Source organism: Lycium barbarum, chromosome 4, assembly GCF_019175385.1.
Source record: "Lycium barbarum isolate Lr01 chromosome 4, ASM1917538v2, whole genome shotgun sequence".
Taxonomy (NCBI): Eukaryota; Viridiplantae; Streptophyta; class Magnoliopsida; order Solanales; family Solanaceae; genus Lycium; species Lycium barbarum.
The window spans coordinates 136,950,977-136,967,999 of NC_083340.1; the positions used below are offsets into that span (position 1 = coordinate 136,950,977).

A 17,023-nucleotide genomic window follows, 5' to 3' on the forward strand; every position below is an offset into this window, starting at 1 on the left:
ATTCTCTTTCATAAAATATTTCAAATCTCCTTATTTCTACCTCTATGTTAACATCAACCACTAATTAATAATCTAATTCTCTCTCGATCGTATAATAGAGTGGATTTTTCTCCTGTTTTCATTTATTATTGTAGTTTAAAGCAACATGTAGCTTCTGTTGGGTTCATCCCATAATTTGAGGAAGGAAACATCTCCCTCATTTTAAGGAAGAAAACAAGGAAGAAAACGTTTCCCTTGTTTTGAGGAAGAAAACATATTCCTTGTTTTAAGGAAGAAAACATCTTCCTTGTATTTGACAAATTGTCAAGTGCTTGCTTAAGTCACAAATGACATCAATAGGTTCATTTCATCCCTATAAATAGGGAAGCCTTCTATCATTTGTAGTATCACCAAGAGCAAGAGAGAAAAACAGTAAGGAAAACACTTGAGTGAAATATAGGTATTAAGTTTAGGATTAGTTTTTTGTAATAGTTGAGTGTGAGAGTTGCTCCTCCTATTGTAATTCTGTTCCGGTTATGAATAGAAGACTTTTCCAATCCTAACAAGTGGTATCAAGAGCTTGGTTAATCTTCCAGGCCAATCTTTTAAAGTTTCGTAAAATTTTCAGTCAAAAATTTTTTGTCCCAAAATTGTGCTCTGAGTATACCATTAGAAAGATCTCGTTTCGAGGATTCCGAATATATATTTTTCGAAATTTTTCGACCACCGGAAGGCCTCCAAAAGTCCAGTCAAAGTTTCTCTGTCCACCATCACCGCCGCCGCTCCGCCACCTTCCGGCCACCAGCTCGCCGGAGAAGACGACCGGAGAAACCCGATCCGACCAACCCATTTGACCAGAACCAGATCTGGTCAAAGTCCAATTGCCACATCATCCTTTTGTTGACTCTTTCAACCAGCCAGTGGTTAAACCGGCCCGGTTCGGTTTAAATTAGTGCAGCCCGGTTCACTCTGTTTTTGTCCGGTTTTCAGATTGGTCAGACCGGTTCCTTAGGTTTTCGACCATTCCGGATTCAACCGTGAGTCCCATTTTGCCTGATTCTGCTTCCACAGTCTAGTACAAGCAGATTAGGTGCACTTTATCATGGAGAAATCATCATCGGATACCATGATTCCGCTAACATCCTCAAATTATAACATGTGGAAACCTCGTATGGAGGACTTGTTAAATTTGAAGGATTAGCCGAGCCGCTCGAAAATAAAGGTGCCAAACCCGACAAAAATACAGACGAAGAATGGGCAAGAATGAATAGGAAAACGGTCGCACAAATTCGACAGTGGATTGACCATAGTGTATTCCATCATGTCGCGCAGGAAATGAGTGCTTACAAACTTTGGGAAAAGCTTGGGAGCATGTACCAAGCAAAAACGGCTCGAAATAAAACATTGTTGATGAGGCGATTGGTAAATCACAAGCTACGTAGCGGTACCTCTGTCACAGAACACACAAGTCAGTTCCAAGATCTCGTGAACCAGCTAAGTGCAGCCGAATGGGTTCTCAAAGATAAGGAGCAAGCAATCTTGCTCCTAAGTTCTCTACCTGATAGTTGGGAGACTCTTGTCGTCACTCTCAGTAATTCCGCCCCCAATGGTAAGGTGACCATGTAGATGGTCACGGACGCCTTAATAAACGAGGAATCGCGAAGAAAAGAAGCCGGGGTAGATCAATCATATGCCCTTGTTTCTGAAAATAGTGGACGCAACGGAGGTAGAGGAAGAGGCCGAGGCAAAGGTAGAGGTCGAGGTCAAAGTAGAGGAAGATCTCAAGTTCGAGGGAGATCACGAGAGCGGGGAAAGTCCGTCGATACCAACACTTGGTTCGAGGGCTATTGTAACTATTGTGGCAACTACGGCCACAATAAGGTGGAGTGTCGAAAGCTTAAACGGGAGCAGCCTCAAACTAACCAAAGTTCGAGCAAGGAGGATGGTGAGACCATGGTCACCGTGTCACCAGACATTGCACTTGTTACATGCGGAGAGGAAGCATGCCTACACGTGGGCACAAATGATATTGAGTCGGTGATTGATACTGCTGCATCATTCCATGCCACTCCACACCGGGATTTGTTCAGTACTTATAAATCTGGAGACCACGGCGTTGTGAAGATGGGCAACACTAGTTTCTCGAGCATTGTTGTCATTGGTGATGTGCACATAAAAACCAGCAATGGAAGCTCACTTGTGTTGAAAGAGGTTCGTCATGTTCCGGATCTGAGATTGAATCTGATCTCAGGATTAGCTCTGGATCGACAGGGGTATGGAAATCTGTTCAAGGATGGTACGTGGAAGCTGTCCAAAGGCTCTATGGTTATTGCTAGAGGACATATTTGTGGTACTCTTTACAAAACCAATGTAAAGTTGTATCGACCGAGTCTCAATGTAGTTGAAGAAGAGACATCGCCAAACTTGTGGCATAGACGATTGGGCCACATGAGTCTGAAGGGATTGACGACTCTTGCAAAGAAAAAAGCCATCTCAATAGATAAAGACGTAACTTTGGATCCCTGTGATCACTGTTTATTCGGGAAACAACATAGAGTTTCTTTCAGTTCCACCAGAAAGAATCACTCCGAGTTGCTGAGCCTTGTCCACTCTGACGTGTGTAGACCCATTGAAGAAGAATCTCTTGGTGGTAGCAAATACTTCGTGACATTCATCGACGACGCATCACGGAAGGTTTGGGCTTATTGTCTCGAATCGAAGGATCAAGTATTCGATCGTTTCAACACATTCCATGCTATGGTAGAAAGGGAGACTGGAAAGAAGCTGAAATGCCTCCGATCCGACAATGGAGGCGAGTACACTTCCCGGGAGTTTTTGGCATATTGTGCTAAACATGGGATCAGATATGAGAAAACGGTGCCACGAACACCACAACATAACGGTGTAGCTGAAAGAATGAACCGCACTATTGTTGAGAAAGTCCGATGTATGCTCAGTATGGCTAAACTGCCAAAGCCATTCTGGGGCGAAGCTGTTCTGACAGCTTGTTATCTTATAAACAGGTCACCTTCAGTCTCATTGAACTTTGAAGTTCCAGAAAAGATATGGTCTGGGAAAGATATTTCATATTCTCACTTGAAAGTGTTCGGGTGCAAGGCATTTGTGCATATATCCATTGAGTTGAGGCGGAAGCTTGATCTCAGATCAACTCCGTGTATCTTTATTGGATATGGAGATCAAGAGTTCGGATACAGGCTGTGGGATCCCGAAATGAAGAAAGTGATTCAAAGTAGAGACGTCGTGTTCCATGAAAACCAGTTTCATGAGTGTGCTCCAACAGTCAACAAGCAATGAAGTTATCATGCTCCAGATGATGTCCCTGAATCACCACACATTCCTCTCAACAACGAGGAACTTCATGATAATGTCCACTATGAACAAGAAAACATTGATCCGGCAGCTATTGATGATGATCAAAACGAAGAAATTCTTGAGCAGGGGGGGCCTTCACCCCAAGACGCAGCTGGAAATAATCAAGTTCGACATTCTGCACGAGGGTTAATCTCTCAAAGGTCATACTCGCCAATAGAATGGATCCTTATTACCAGCGAGGGGGAGCCAGAGAGCTTTCAAGAAGCTCAATCTCATCGTGAAAAATCCAATTGGCGACAGGACATGGAGGAAGAAATGAATTCTTTACAAAAGAATCAAACATATGAGTTGGTGAAACTTCCTCCGAGAAAGAAGGCCTTGAAGAAAAAATGGGTCTTCAAGCTCAAGAAAGATGCTAGCGGAAATATCGTGAAGTACAAGGCAAGGCTCGTAGTCAAAGGTTTCCAACAGAAGGAAGGAATCGACTTTGATGAGATTTTTTCGCCGGTTGTGAAGATGATGTCTATCCGAGTGGTTCTCGGATTGGTGGCAAGTATGGATTTTGAACTTGAGCAGATGGACGTGAAAACAACTTTTCTGCATGGTGATTTGGAGGAAGAAATATACATGGAGCAGCCCGATGGTTTCCGAATCCCAAAGAAAGAGCATCTCGTTTGCAAGTTAAGGAAGAGTCTCTACGGTCTCAAACAAGCCCCAAGGCAATGGTACAAAAAGTTCGACTCATTCATGCTGAAACATCAATACAAAAGAACAACTGCAGATCATTGTGTGTACTTGAAGAAGTTCCCCGATGGAAAATTTATCATCCATGTCTTTTATTGTTACAAAAGACTGTTCATATATCAACCTTAGCCTTTCATATTCCATTAAAATTAAGAACAAATTAAATATCCAATGAATTTAATTACTCTAGCCAGAAACACTAAGCGTTGAACCTTGATATATTCCAGAGACATTATTGTGGTTGATTCAATATACACATTAATCTCGCAGACGGAATTTATTTAAATGTGTATTTACATTTTTGTACAAAAATATTATAAGAGTAGTGATTGGTTGAAGGTAAAAATTGTCGTTCAATTTTGTATGGACATTTTGGAAACCTAACATTGAACTTAGAAGCTTATCACTTTTAGTATAATATGATGATTTATATGAATTGCTTATTTGATTCATTAAAACTGAAAGTGTCAAGCTACTTTCATTGCACAAGCCGAAATATTATAAAAGAAAATGAAGAAAGTAAAGGAAAATATGCAACTAAGCATACACACAAACATAATAAGTAAGAAGATTTTACAAAACCAAATATAAGAAAAGATACAGAAAGGTAAAAGGAGTAGCTCGATCTGGACAAACTTCAATCTTATGATGTTTTCTCTTGCTCACCCTTCTTGCTGCTTGTTATTTTTCAATCTGATGGCAGCAAACACATAAATCTTGTTGCCCATGTTATCCAGGCACCTCATATAGGCATATCTCCAAGACTTTTTCAACATTAGAGTAGCCCAAAATACCCAGAAACCTGTATTGAATTCAATTCCTATGCTAATGTAGAACGAAAATTCCTCAAGCCAGTTGTTATTTTCTCCGTGTTGAACGGCCTACACCTCCTGCTCATTATTACAGTGAGTCATGTCCTCAAGTAAATGATCGGGGCAGACTCGTGAGACTGGGAACCCACACAAGTTTGGATTCCCAACATAAGAATTATTCTCGAAGGTAGCGAATTGACTTCCAAATGGAATTTTTCCTGTCAAATCATTGAAAGAAAAATTCGCAAGCGCAAGATTGGGAAGTTCTGCGATACTGGGAGGAAAGGTACATGACAACTTGTTCCTGGAAAGATCGAGAAATTCCAAATTTTGTAAGTTGCCAATGTCACGTGGAATTACTCCTGTGAAATTATTCCTTGATAAATTCAAACTCACTAGTGCAGAAAGGCTGGTGATTTCCTTGGGAATTTCCCCCGAAAAATGGTTCTCCGCTAGATCAATTATTATCAAGGGCATGGAAGGATCGCACAAATAAGACATCCCTTTAATAACTAACGTGCCATAAGTTCTGTAATCTGCATAGGGTCCATAAGTAAAGGAAAGAGCCTGCTCTACCCCGGACATGGTGTGGAGATATTCAAGACACCTTGGAATAGTTCCTGATAGAGCGTTGGAACTAAGGTCCAACATATACAAGCATTTCAGCTGGCAAATCTGCCAGGGAATATTTCCGTCAAACTTGTTTCTTCTTAATTTAAGAATCTCTAGAGTATTTAAACTCTCCCCTAACCAAAGAGGTATATTTCCAGATAAACTATTTTCAGAAACATCAAGAATTTTTAGTCCAGTCATCTTCTTCAATGATGAAGGTAGATTTTTGGAGAAAATGTTGTCCTGCAATTGCAGATAGAAGAGTTTAGCAAGATCTCCAATGAGTGAGGTATCTCCCCGGATAGGTTATTTTGGGCTAAATTCAATAATTCCAGATGCTTCCCATATCTCCAACAGTCAGGAAGTTTTCCTGATAGTGAATTTGAAGATAGGTCTAGAAGACCGAGAGAATTATTCATGACAAGTGATTCACATACGGGGGCAATTGTACCATTAAAAAGATTCTTTGCCAAAATCAAGCTCATCATATTGGGTGAAAAATGAGGCAAAGGACCATGAAAATTGTTCCCACTCAGGTCCAATTCTTTAAGATTAAGTCTTTCTGTGAATTCAGGCACTTCCCCTCTGAAATTGTTGTGCGAAAGGTTTATGTGATAAGCCTTCGCAGAAAGATTCCAGAACCAATCAGGCACTTCACCTGAGATCGTAGCGTTAGAGATATCAATAAATGACAACTTCTTTTGTGTCTGAATCCACTGGGGAAACTGTGTACCAAGTCGGCAAGATTGCAGGCTTAGAAAGACAAGTTGAAAACGAGGCATCCAAGTTGCGCTTACATTGAGGATAAATGAGTTGGATGACAAGTCTAACACTCTCAAGTCACTGAAATTTAAGAAATGTTCTGTAATCGAGTCATTGAAAGAGTTCCCAGCAACTTTGAGGACAACTAATTGCCTAAGTTGTGCAATGCTTTTTGCTAAAGGACCCTCCAGATGATTATTAGAAACATCCAAATATTCCAGCTTTGATGGCAGGGCTGGTGGTAAATTTCCCGTAAACCAGTTTAGTAGGGGCTCAAAAAAGTAATGTCGATGGTTGACAGGGTTCCCAGAAAGATCAAGAATTCTAAGTGAATGCATGTTTCCAAGGGCATTTGGAAGTAAACCACCCAGCTCACTTCTTGTGAGATTAAGATAAACAAGACTGTGGCTAGTATTAAACAACCAGCTAGGAATTGAAGAATTGAAATAGTTCAATGAGAGGTCAAGAATTCGAAGGGATGTGAAATTCACAAAAGCGGGAAACGATTTTGGAAGCGTAGCAAGCTGACAAGCAGACATACGTAATTCTAAGAGAGAAGTTAGCAAATTGATGTCATGCAGCCAGTTTTTCGCTCTGCTCATGTCAACATCACTCAAGTCAAGAATCTTCATGTTAGATTATGTAATTATTTAGTCAAATATATTTTGTAATCTTCTATTTTAGGATAACATATATTAGAATTATTTAGTCAAATTAGTTCCTAATTTGTAGCCTACAATTAGGTTGTAAATCATGTATATCAACCCATTCAAAGGAACAAAATAATCAAGGAAAACATTCTCTTACATGGTATCAGAGTAGGACCCATCTCACCGGATGTTAGGCCCCCAAATTAAATTGTCCACGCTCCAGATGTCCAGCCCTGGGCGTGAGGTGGGGTGTTGAAGAATGAAAAAAAGTCTCTCATCGGTGGTTAATGAGATGGGTGGTCTCCTTATATGGACTTGGGCAACTCCCCTCATAAGCTAACTTTTGAGGTTGAATTAGGCCCATGATCCATTTCTTTATCAAAAGAATCCATCCTACTCTCATCTCCGAGTCTTTGGCTGTCTATGCTTTCCTCTCTTTCCCTTCACACAAATTCATAAGTTGCAGTCTAGGTCCATTCCGTGTGTCTTCCTAGGATATCCTTCCAATCATCGGGGGTTAGCAAGCTGAAAAATAATCATAGCCCGGCATGTGTGGTTTGATGAAAATTCCTTTCCATTTTCACAAATAAATACTCTATCTCCTACCTCATATGAATTTTTGGATGATGATAATTCCCCATTGAGAATCCAATTGTTGCATGACCGGTCCACTGGTCCGCCAATGCAGCACCCTCCCTCTCGTGCAACCCACCACCCGACCCCCCCCCCCCCCCCCCCACCTCCCCTCCGTCATCGTCGACTGCCCAGCAGTCCACCTTCACTGCCCCAACTGCCCGCCAGCCCTTTCAGGCCACTGCCACGGCCCCCACGGCAGTCCCCCCGCTGCCGACCCCTCTCTCTCCCACGCTGCCCCACCACGGCAGCAGCACCCTCCCTGCCAGCCCCCACCCGTCCATCACATGACTACACGTAGTCAACATGGGATTTTTAAGCCGAACTTGAAATACCATAATCAAGCCTTAAGTGTCACCAACAATTCCATCTCACCCATTCCTCGAAATCCCCTTGCTGCACTTAATGACCCGAATTGGAAAAATTCTATGCAAGATGAATATAATGCTCTTATTGATAGTAAGACTTGGGAGTTGGTCCCTCGTCTTCCAAATGCTAATATTATTCGGTCTTTATGGATTTTTCGGCATAAAAAGAAATCTGATGATTCTTTTGAGAGGCATAAATCCCGTCTTGTAGGTGATGGCAGGTCTCAATGGGAAGGTGTTGATTGTAACAAGACTTTCAGTCCGGTGGTCAACCCGACAACTATCCGTGTGGTTTTTACTATTGTTTTATCTCACTCTTGGCCCATTCACCAGCTTGATGTAAAGAATGCTTTTTTACATGGCAATTTGAATGAGACCGTATATATGTATCAGCCTCTGGGATTCCGGGATCCAGCTCGTCCTGATCATGTCTGTCTCTTGAGTAAGTCTCTTTATGGTTTGAAACAGGCACCACGGCCTTGGTATCAGCGTTTTGCTGAATATGTGGCAACCATTGGTTTCTCACATAGTACATCTGACAACTCTCTCTTCACTTATTGTCGTGGAAAAGATATTTCTTACATTTTGTTATATGTGGATGATATTATTCTAACAGCATCTTCAGACTCTCTCAGACTCGGTATTATGTCCAAGTTAGCTACGGCATTTGCAATGAAAGACTTGGGTCCGTTGAGCTATTTTTTGGGAATTGTTGTCTCCCGAGACAAAAATAGTCTCTTTATGTCTCAGAGTTCTTATGCAAAGGATATTCTTGACCAGGCAGGCATGTCACAGTGTAAGCCTTGCCCCACTCCTGTTGACACAAAAGGCAAACTCAACGCTTCTTCAAGCGCCCCGTATGAAGATCCTACGAAGTATCGTCGTCTGGCAGGTGCTTTGCAATACTTGACATTCACTCGGCCTGACATATCATACATCGTCCAACAGGTTTGCTTGTTTATGCATGACCCCAAAGTCCATCATATGGAAGCATTAAAACGCATTTTGCGTTACGTTAGAGGTACGATTGACTTTGGCACACATTTATACAAGTCCTCTCTCCAGTCACTACTATCATATACAGATGCTGATTGGGGAGGATGTCTAGACACTCGACGCTCCACATCGGGTTATTGTGTCTATCTTGGGGATAACTTGATTTCTTGGTCTTCCAAGCGCCAACCTACTCTATCTAAGTCAAGTGGGGTTGCTAATGTTGTCTCTGAGTCTTGTTGGATTCGTAATCTGTTGCTTGAACTCAATTGTCCTATTCGTAAAGCAACTTTGGTCTATTGTGATAATGTGAGTGCCATTTACTTGTCTGGAAATCCGGTACAACATCAACATACCAAGCATATTGAAATGGACATTCACTCTGTTCGTGAAAAGGTTAGGCGAGGCGAAGTTCGTGTCCTACATGTTCCGTCCCGTTATCAGATTGCTGACATCTTCACCAAAGGTCTTTTGCGCGTACTATTTGATGATTTTCGGGAAAGTCTAATCGTTCGTAAACCTCCCGCTTCGACTGCCGGGGGGGGGGGGGTGTTAGATTATGTAATTATTTAGTCAAATATATTTTGTAATCTTCTATTTTAGGATAGCATATGGTAGAATTATTTAGTCAAATTAGTTCCTAATTTGTAGCCTACAATTAGGTTGTAAATCATGTATATCAACCCATTCAAGGGAACAAAATAATCAAGGAAAACATTCTTTTACACTTCATAGAGAAGAGGTGCTGAAGCCATTGAAGGTTATTGGCCTGGAGTGAAGAATCACCACTGAGATCAAGAAACTGCAAGCGTGACAGAGATCAAGAAACTGCAAGCGTGACAGATTCCCAAGATATTCAGGAATTGTTCCTCTAAACTTGGAATTTGACAAATTGAGATACTCTAGGTTCTTCAAAGTGGAAATAAACTCAGGAATCTGTGCCCCGCGGAAATCATTTTGGCTCAGGTCTAAGTGTCTTAAATAGGGTAAGTCAGGCAAAAAAATCCCGGACTCACCTTGCAACAATTGCTTGCGCAGATCAAGAGTGATCACATGCCCGGTTGTGTTGTCGCATTCAACACCTTCCCACCTGCAGCAGTTCTCCTCGAGCATCCAAGACAACATGCTCCGTGATGGATTCTTGAAACCTTGCCTGAACTTGATAAGAGCATTTTTTTCACTCTCAATGCAATGAATGCCTGAATAAATAGAACTAGTTTGCGCACAGGAAAATCCATCTAAAATAGCTACAAGAATGAGAAGGAAAAGTAAAGTTACACCATCCATGAGCAGTAACTAAATTTTATCAATAATCAAGATTATCAGAGCAAATTTTACTAGAAAATTTTCAAAAGAATAGATAAACAGTGTGTTCAAAGCAGAAAGCGACTATTTATAATTTGTTGACTTGACTTGTGCATTGTGTGTGTTTGCGGGTTTCCCAGAAATTGCATATTATACCAGAAAGGCCTAATACATATGTGGCCTCTTGAATTTGTCAAACATTTTTCATTTAGGCACCTCAACTGAGGGCATAACCTATTAAACCCCTTATCTATATTCAAATTGTGTCTATTAAACAATTTTTTCAATAAATTTTTTGTGATAAGTATTAACTGAAAAAGAAAAAGAAGGCCCCCACGCCCCGAGGGTCCTTCCCCCGAACTCTATGTTTTCTTTGATGGTGGTCGTGGATTTCTAGCTGTGTTCATGGGAAATTCAGTTGGGTCTTGGATTAATTAATGAAGATAACGTGAGAGTGAAAAGGGTTCTTTGGTTGAGAATCTAGCAAGTTTAATAAGTGTTGTAGTTGGAAGATATTAATTTCTTTTTGTTCTATGCTAGTTAAGGTTGGTAATGATCCTTTTTTGTATGTACTTGCTGCTTTAAATTTGAGGTTTTCATCACTTTAAAATGGTGATAATCTGCAAAGGAGAGAAAGGGTGTTGATGGTGGATTGGAGGTCAGCAGACAAAGGGGTGAGGGAGAGAGAGAGCAGAAAAAAAAAAAAAAAAAAAAAAAAGGCAAATTAGGATTCAATAACTCTCGTGTAATACACTCTCCATGACAATCAGCAATTTGTGTCTAATAGACACAATTTCAATATAGATTAAGTGCTTAATAGGTCACACCCTTAGTGGAGGTGCCTAAATGGAATATATTGACAAGTTCCAGCGAGCTACATATGTATTAGGCCTGCCAGAAATGATATGAAAACGAATGGAAAAAGACAAAAAGCAAAACATAGATAAGAATAAAGAAGGGTACATTCATGCTTTTTTTGGATGATTGTTAAATATGTGTCGTGTATCATATTATATTCTACTGTATTGATTGTTTTTATGAATACAATTGGTTGGATAGATTTTATCGTTTTTTGTCACCCGTCAGCAATTTGGAGGATAAAAAGTTAGGGTGAAGAATAAAATAGAATTATCATAATCTATTATTAAAAGTAGGAAGCTCCAAAGTTAAAAGTTAAAATACTAAAATAGCCCCATAAAGTTGATGAGTGACTATAATAGCCTTCACTTAAACACTATTATCATTTACCTTTCAATATTTACTGTAAATGTGTGCAATTTATGTACACCTAAAGAATAGTACTACACTAAACGATTGTTAATCATTTCAAGACTCTTAATAGCATCAAGCCAAGTTTCTCTACGTTTCAATTCAAAACATGGATAAGTTGAAGAGTTAGTAGTCTCAAAGATTTTTTGGAAGAAGAAGGGTCAATTAGGACTCTTAAATTGTGTTGTGTTGTGCAAGATCCAATCTGTGTTTGTTCAAGTGGCTCTAGAAATCTGCTTACACTTAACTTTCTTCTTCAATTATCAAATAATTTAATCAACTTCCCATCTCCTACTCTCATGCTCTAGCTCCCCTATAGAATGAATTTCATCTTAAATTCCTCCCGAATCCATCTTTTCTATTACCTTCTAAAATTAGCTTTTATCCAAGTAATATATTATGTTTCTTTATGTTCTTCTTGCTGATGATTTGTTATATAATGTTTTCTAATAGTTAAAGTCTTTTGCAGTGTTGTCTGAAACATAATTTATTGAAGCATTGACGGTAAAGCAACGTCTAAAACTTACAGCGTTCCTTATGAATTAAATTAGTTACTCCATTCGGGGATCACATTAGAAAATGTTTTAATATTATCTCTATCGTTTTAAAAAAGTCTTAACTCATTTATATGAGACACGCGTGCAACGCACGTGTCCAGAAACTAGTATTATATTAAAAATGAGAAGGTTCTAAATCCAAAGTTGGATTGCAAAAATGTCCATTAAAAATTAATGGACCATTTTACCCTTCACAAAATTTCCTTCTACTAATGAATAATTATAGCTCCAATGAAAAACCGATAAGTGGACACAACTGTTTCATCTTCCATTCATTATGGTAGGCGGTTGTACAAAACGTTTTAAATTTTTTAAATATCTCCTTTTCATATTTCTTTCATTTATTTGATCTTTTGAGCTTCCACCGTTAAAATTCTGTATTCATGTACAGTCTTTTAATATGTTTTTGTTATACTTTATAGAAGTAGAGTCAAATCATTGTATCATTGTTAACCTTTTTATTCTTTCTGCTAAAAATTTCCTTTCCATGAAGACCTTCTATTGATCTTCTCTCTTAGCATGTAGTCACGTACAGGTAATTAAATTATTTTGTTTCGTGCTATACAAATTCAATTTTTGCTTACTGCAAACTATTATTGTTGCTTGTATATTTCGGAATAATATGTAAATGTAATACTTACAATATATTTTAACAATAATTATTCATCATATGCGGTATGCCAGCTTGTTTGTTATTTATATATTATACACAATAAATATGGGACACATCTTGCAAGTCTCAAGTTTTAGTTGAGACTTCTCAGTTTTGCTACAAATTTGAGTCAAGATTTTTTTATATTAACCGTGGTATTTGGGCTAAGTTGCACTCACCTCGACTAACTCCACATATACTTGTTTATTCAAAGTTATTAATAATTTGTTTTCCTTTAATCAAACATAGCTTTGCTTCTTTTACTGGGCCATCCTTAAAAAAAAAAATCAATCTTTTTTTTTTTCCATTCTAAGGGATAGTAGAATTGAAGATACAGTTTGCACCAACTTTCTTTGTCTAAACAAAATCATGGAGAAGCTTCATATAAATTTTAACATATCTTTTTTAGACCTTATTATGCATTTGTTGGATAAATTTGGCCGAATCCCATTTTTAAAAAGTATCGTTTCATTTTTCAACGTTAAAGCCAAAAGGAAATTTAACAGCCTCAAGTGCATGTATATTTCATTAACTGATTTTTTAAGATCACTTAATGTCAAAAACGTACTATGCTTAATTAATTCATTTGCTATAAAGTGCGCAGTTTAGCATCTACACCTCAAGTAGTCCAGCCTTCATCTTTTAGTTTTTATGTCAAATGTTACTCTGTTTTTATTATTTTTCTTAAGAACTCCATTGCGTTGATAAATTGCGTAGCAACTTCTGCCACAAAGGCCTAATCTTCTTCATGATCGTTGGTGAGAAAGAGTTATCCTTTGAACTTCTAATTCTTAGTTCAATTTGTTTTTATTTCCATTTTGCACTTTTTAATAGCTCCATTATTGGTCAATCTATTTAACTAAATTTTAGTTTTCTAGGTTTAGACAATTTCTAATCATTTATCATTAATCAAGTCAATAGAATAGACTTATTGTTCATCAAGTTCGGTTGTACTTTTCTTTTCATACTGTTTGTTATCGTTAAACTACAACTTAATTATGATATTAAAAATGAGAAGGTTCTAACGGCAAAGTTGAATTACCAAATTGTACATCAAAAGTTGAAGGACCATTTTATCCTTTACTTGAAAATTATTCATAAAATATTTTTGTATTAAAATTTAAATGCACCTTTCAATAAATAATAAAGTAAATAGCAAAATTTAAAAGATGGATTACTTCATTCATTACTATTAAAATATGAAGAATGTGAAGAGTCAACTTTGCATTAAAAACCAATAAAAGACCATATTCATCTATTAAAACCAAACTTATTATACATAAATATAATGGGAATGAAGGGATAGGAAAGTACAGAAGAGAAAAAGTCAGAAATTTTGTGGATTAGATACGTGGAGCAGTAGGTGGATGTTGGAGGATTGATTCTTGTCATCTTCAATGATATATTAATTACTTATTTATTTAGTTAATTACTGTACATCATAGCGTATATATAATGTATATGAATATGAAAATTCCAAATCTATATATAATATAAAGCTGGGAATGAAAACGGTGACGTGGCACTCTCACAAGCCAGGATTACTATTTATCTAAATTCTCAGATTTTTGGGTTTTTTTCTCATTTTAATACAACACTATATTTATAAATTAAAAAATGAAGTATTAATTGCAGCTTCATAATGAAAAAGGAAAGGCAAAGAAACCGTTTCAAAAGATACATCACGATAATAAGTTGCTGCATTCATTGTTCATTATTGCATATACTAATGGAGAATTGAAAAGCCACCATCAGCTTTTAGCTTCTTAGATCGTGCCTTATCCCACCAATTTGGGGCTATTTGTTTCACTATATATTGTTCAGAATTTTTTCTCACTTAGAAACCTCCATTTTTCTCCTGTTGTAACTTCTTAATCTCTAGTGAAGATTATTTAGACTTCACTCTTCAGGTTCTGTCTACGTAGCCAATATATACATGTTCAAATTTAACTCCCGCACACCTTTTAAAATGCCACCTGAATGCCTCTGTTGATATGGACTTGGTTAATTGTAGATCTGATGGTAGGTAATTAGTTTTTATTTAATTTTATAATTTAGACGAAATTAGTTTTGATTCCTTTTCTTCTTTATAGTCTACTATTTTGTTAATTAATATTTTATGATTTTGGATGTTGATCAGTTATCGTAATTAGTGAGCTTTCTTTATGTTTTTTAACTAATCATTGATGATTCTAAAATGGCTAAGCCTACATTACATGCAATAGTATCTAGAATTATATAAAAGATCATTTATTTAAAGAAGAGGTGGTGGAGCAGCGTTATTGGAGTTTTCAGGGGAGATTGGTAGCAATATTCGGAGTCTTCTGTGCTTTTCTATATCACACAACTCGAAGTTCATTCTTTGATCTCACAATTCTCACATAAATCAATAATGCCGTTTTATATATGGTGAAAAAATAAAAAAAATAAAAAATAAAAAGAGAGATAGATATTGAGATTTATCTCTTCAGACGTTGATAGAACTAAATCAAATTGGTTGGTTCTATACATCTATATAGTTGAGGTTCTATACATCTATGACTTTCTTTAAAGTCAATGTTCTTCCAAAATTGTTCTCGGAGAGTGATTTGGTTTACTCAAGTGTGATTCCTGGTTATACATAGTAGTAGAAGCTCCTATGGTCTCTTCTTAAAGTTTTCTTATGCATGAGCATTTATTATTATTGCTTCTCTAATTAATTTTCTCTTAATATTGGTCTCTGTTTCTAACAAAGAGCAGGTAACCTGCTGGTAACTTTGTTTTCATATTATTGACATTTTTTTTATGCTCCTTCTATTTTGGTTATGTCAGCTTAATTTACTTACATCATGTATTTGCTTTTATTTTTGGTATAATAAAAAGTTATTTTTTGTGTTCGATGAATGATTGCTAGCATTCAAGGATGTTTTGAGCGGAGCCCTAGCCCTCACGGGATAAAAATATCAAATAATTTTATACAAAAAATATATAAAATGTTGTTCTCAATAACGTGAACAAATTTAGGTGAATTTACCAGTAGAATACGGCAAAAAAGGGATCAACAACTTACTGGAACTAAACAAGAAAGATTTGTATAGAGTTATTTATTCTATGTGTCTATTTTCCAATACTTTATTACAATGATAATCCTTTTTTTGTTTGTTTTGCAGCTATACTTAAATAAACATTGATTTATTTCATGTTGTTGAAACAAATAGGTTTTGGGACCTCAATTGGAGAGAAAATGGTTTTACAAAACGAGAGAAAAGTTTAATGGAATATTGCTAAAATATACTAAGTGTAATGCATATTTAGTTGATTCCTTTTTAAAAAATTTAAACATATTTCATATAAAATTGCAAGGTAACATGGTAATTGATTTTTGAGTGATATATGTCATTGCGAACGGACTTTTTAATTAGCTCTACTTGCGATAACTTTTTTTTGTGATTCATTTAGTTACTAGAAATTTATTTTGTCTGATTATTTCTTCTAGCTTCATTATATATTCGTTTATAAATTGTACTATTATATATAATTATGGGAACGTTGCTTCTTGTCATCTTGAAGGATATATTATTTATTTATTTATTTATTTATTGTGATTACCAACAGAGAACTCCAAGTCCGGAATTGTCACCTGCTGTCCAGGGTTTTTCTTACTTCTTACTTTGTTTTTGCTTACATACGTTATTTCAATACGAATATTTTAGTCTTATTGGTAACCCTGATCCACGTGTCCGTGACCACATTTATAAATTAAACTGAACCGTTTTATGGGTAAACAACAATCACTATCACGGACATGATAACCTTTCTCATGAAGATAAATTCAGTCCACTGATTAATGCATTCACTCTACTGGAATTTTCTGCAAATACTTTTCTTGTTATTTCCCTTTCAGCTTTTTATTATTTTTGTAAGCATCTTGCTTTCGAACTTCTGTGCCTATATTTTGCTCTAAATTAACACTTCTTCAGCCATTCTTTTTCCCTACTTTACATCAAATAATTGTTGCTAGCAATTTGAATGATTCAAAGTGAGCTGGAAAAGAAGACCTTGACTATCACTATCAAAACTCGAGACCCTTTCAGTGGAAGTTTCTACAAACATTCTTCTTGTTATATTACATATTTATCTCCATTTAACCTTATTTCTTTTTTCTAATAGTTGACCAGATTTTTCTTCATCAGTTTCCTCGTTTCGTTTTCCCCCAGCCCATACACCTAAAAGAAGACACTGATTTTGATGATTTTCACCTTGTATTCATTTATCTGTTCATTCCTATATATACACGTTATTGTAAATAAAAGGCTAAGAAAAATACTAAAAACCTATACACTTGTCTACTTATGATTTGTACAGTTGTGTAACA

At 37.0% G+C, this 17,023-nt stretch overlaps 1 protein-coding gene and 1 pseudogene across 1 annotated transcript; both read right to left on the reverse strand.

Annotated features, from left to right (window-relative positions):
• Positions 1 to 4,496: 4,496 nt before the first annotated feature.
• LOC132636619 (receptor-like protein EIX2) lies at positions 4,497 to 6,858 on the reverse strand (annotated as a pseudogene).
• Positions 6,859 to 9,615: 2,757 nt separating this feature from the next.
• On the reverse strand, positions 9,616 to 10,560 carry LOC132637872 (receptor-like protein EIX2). Its single transcript, XM_060354896.1, has one exon. It carries the CDS (start codon positions 10,171 to 10,173, stop codon positions 9,616 to 9,618), a length of 558 nt encoding a protein of 185 aa, XP_060210879.1. The 5' UTR covers positions 10,174 to 10,560.
• Between the last annotated feature and the right edge of the window lie 6,463 nt (positions 10,561 to 17,023).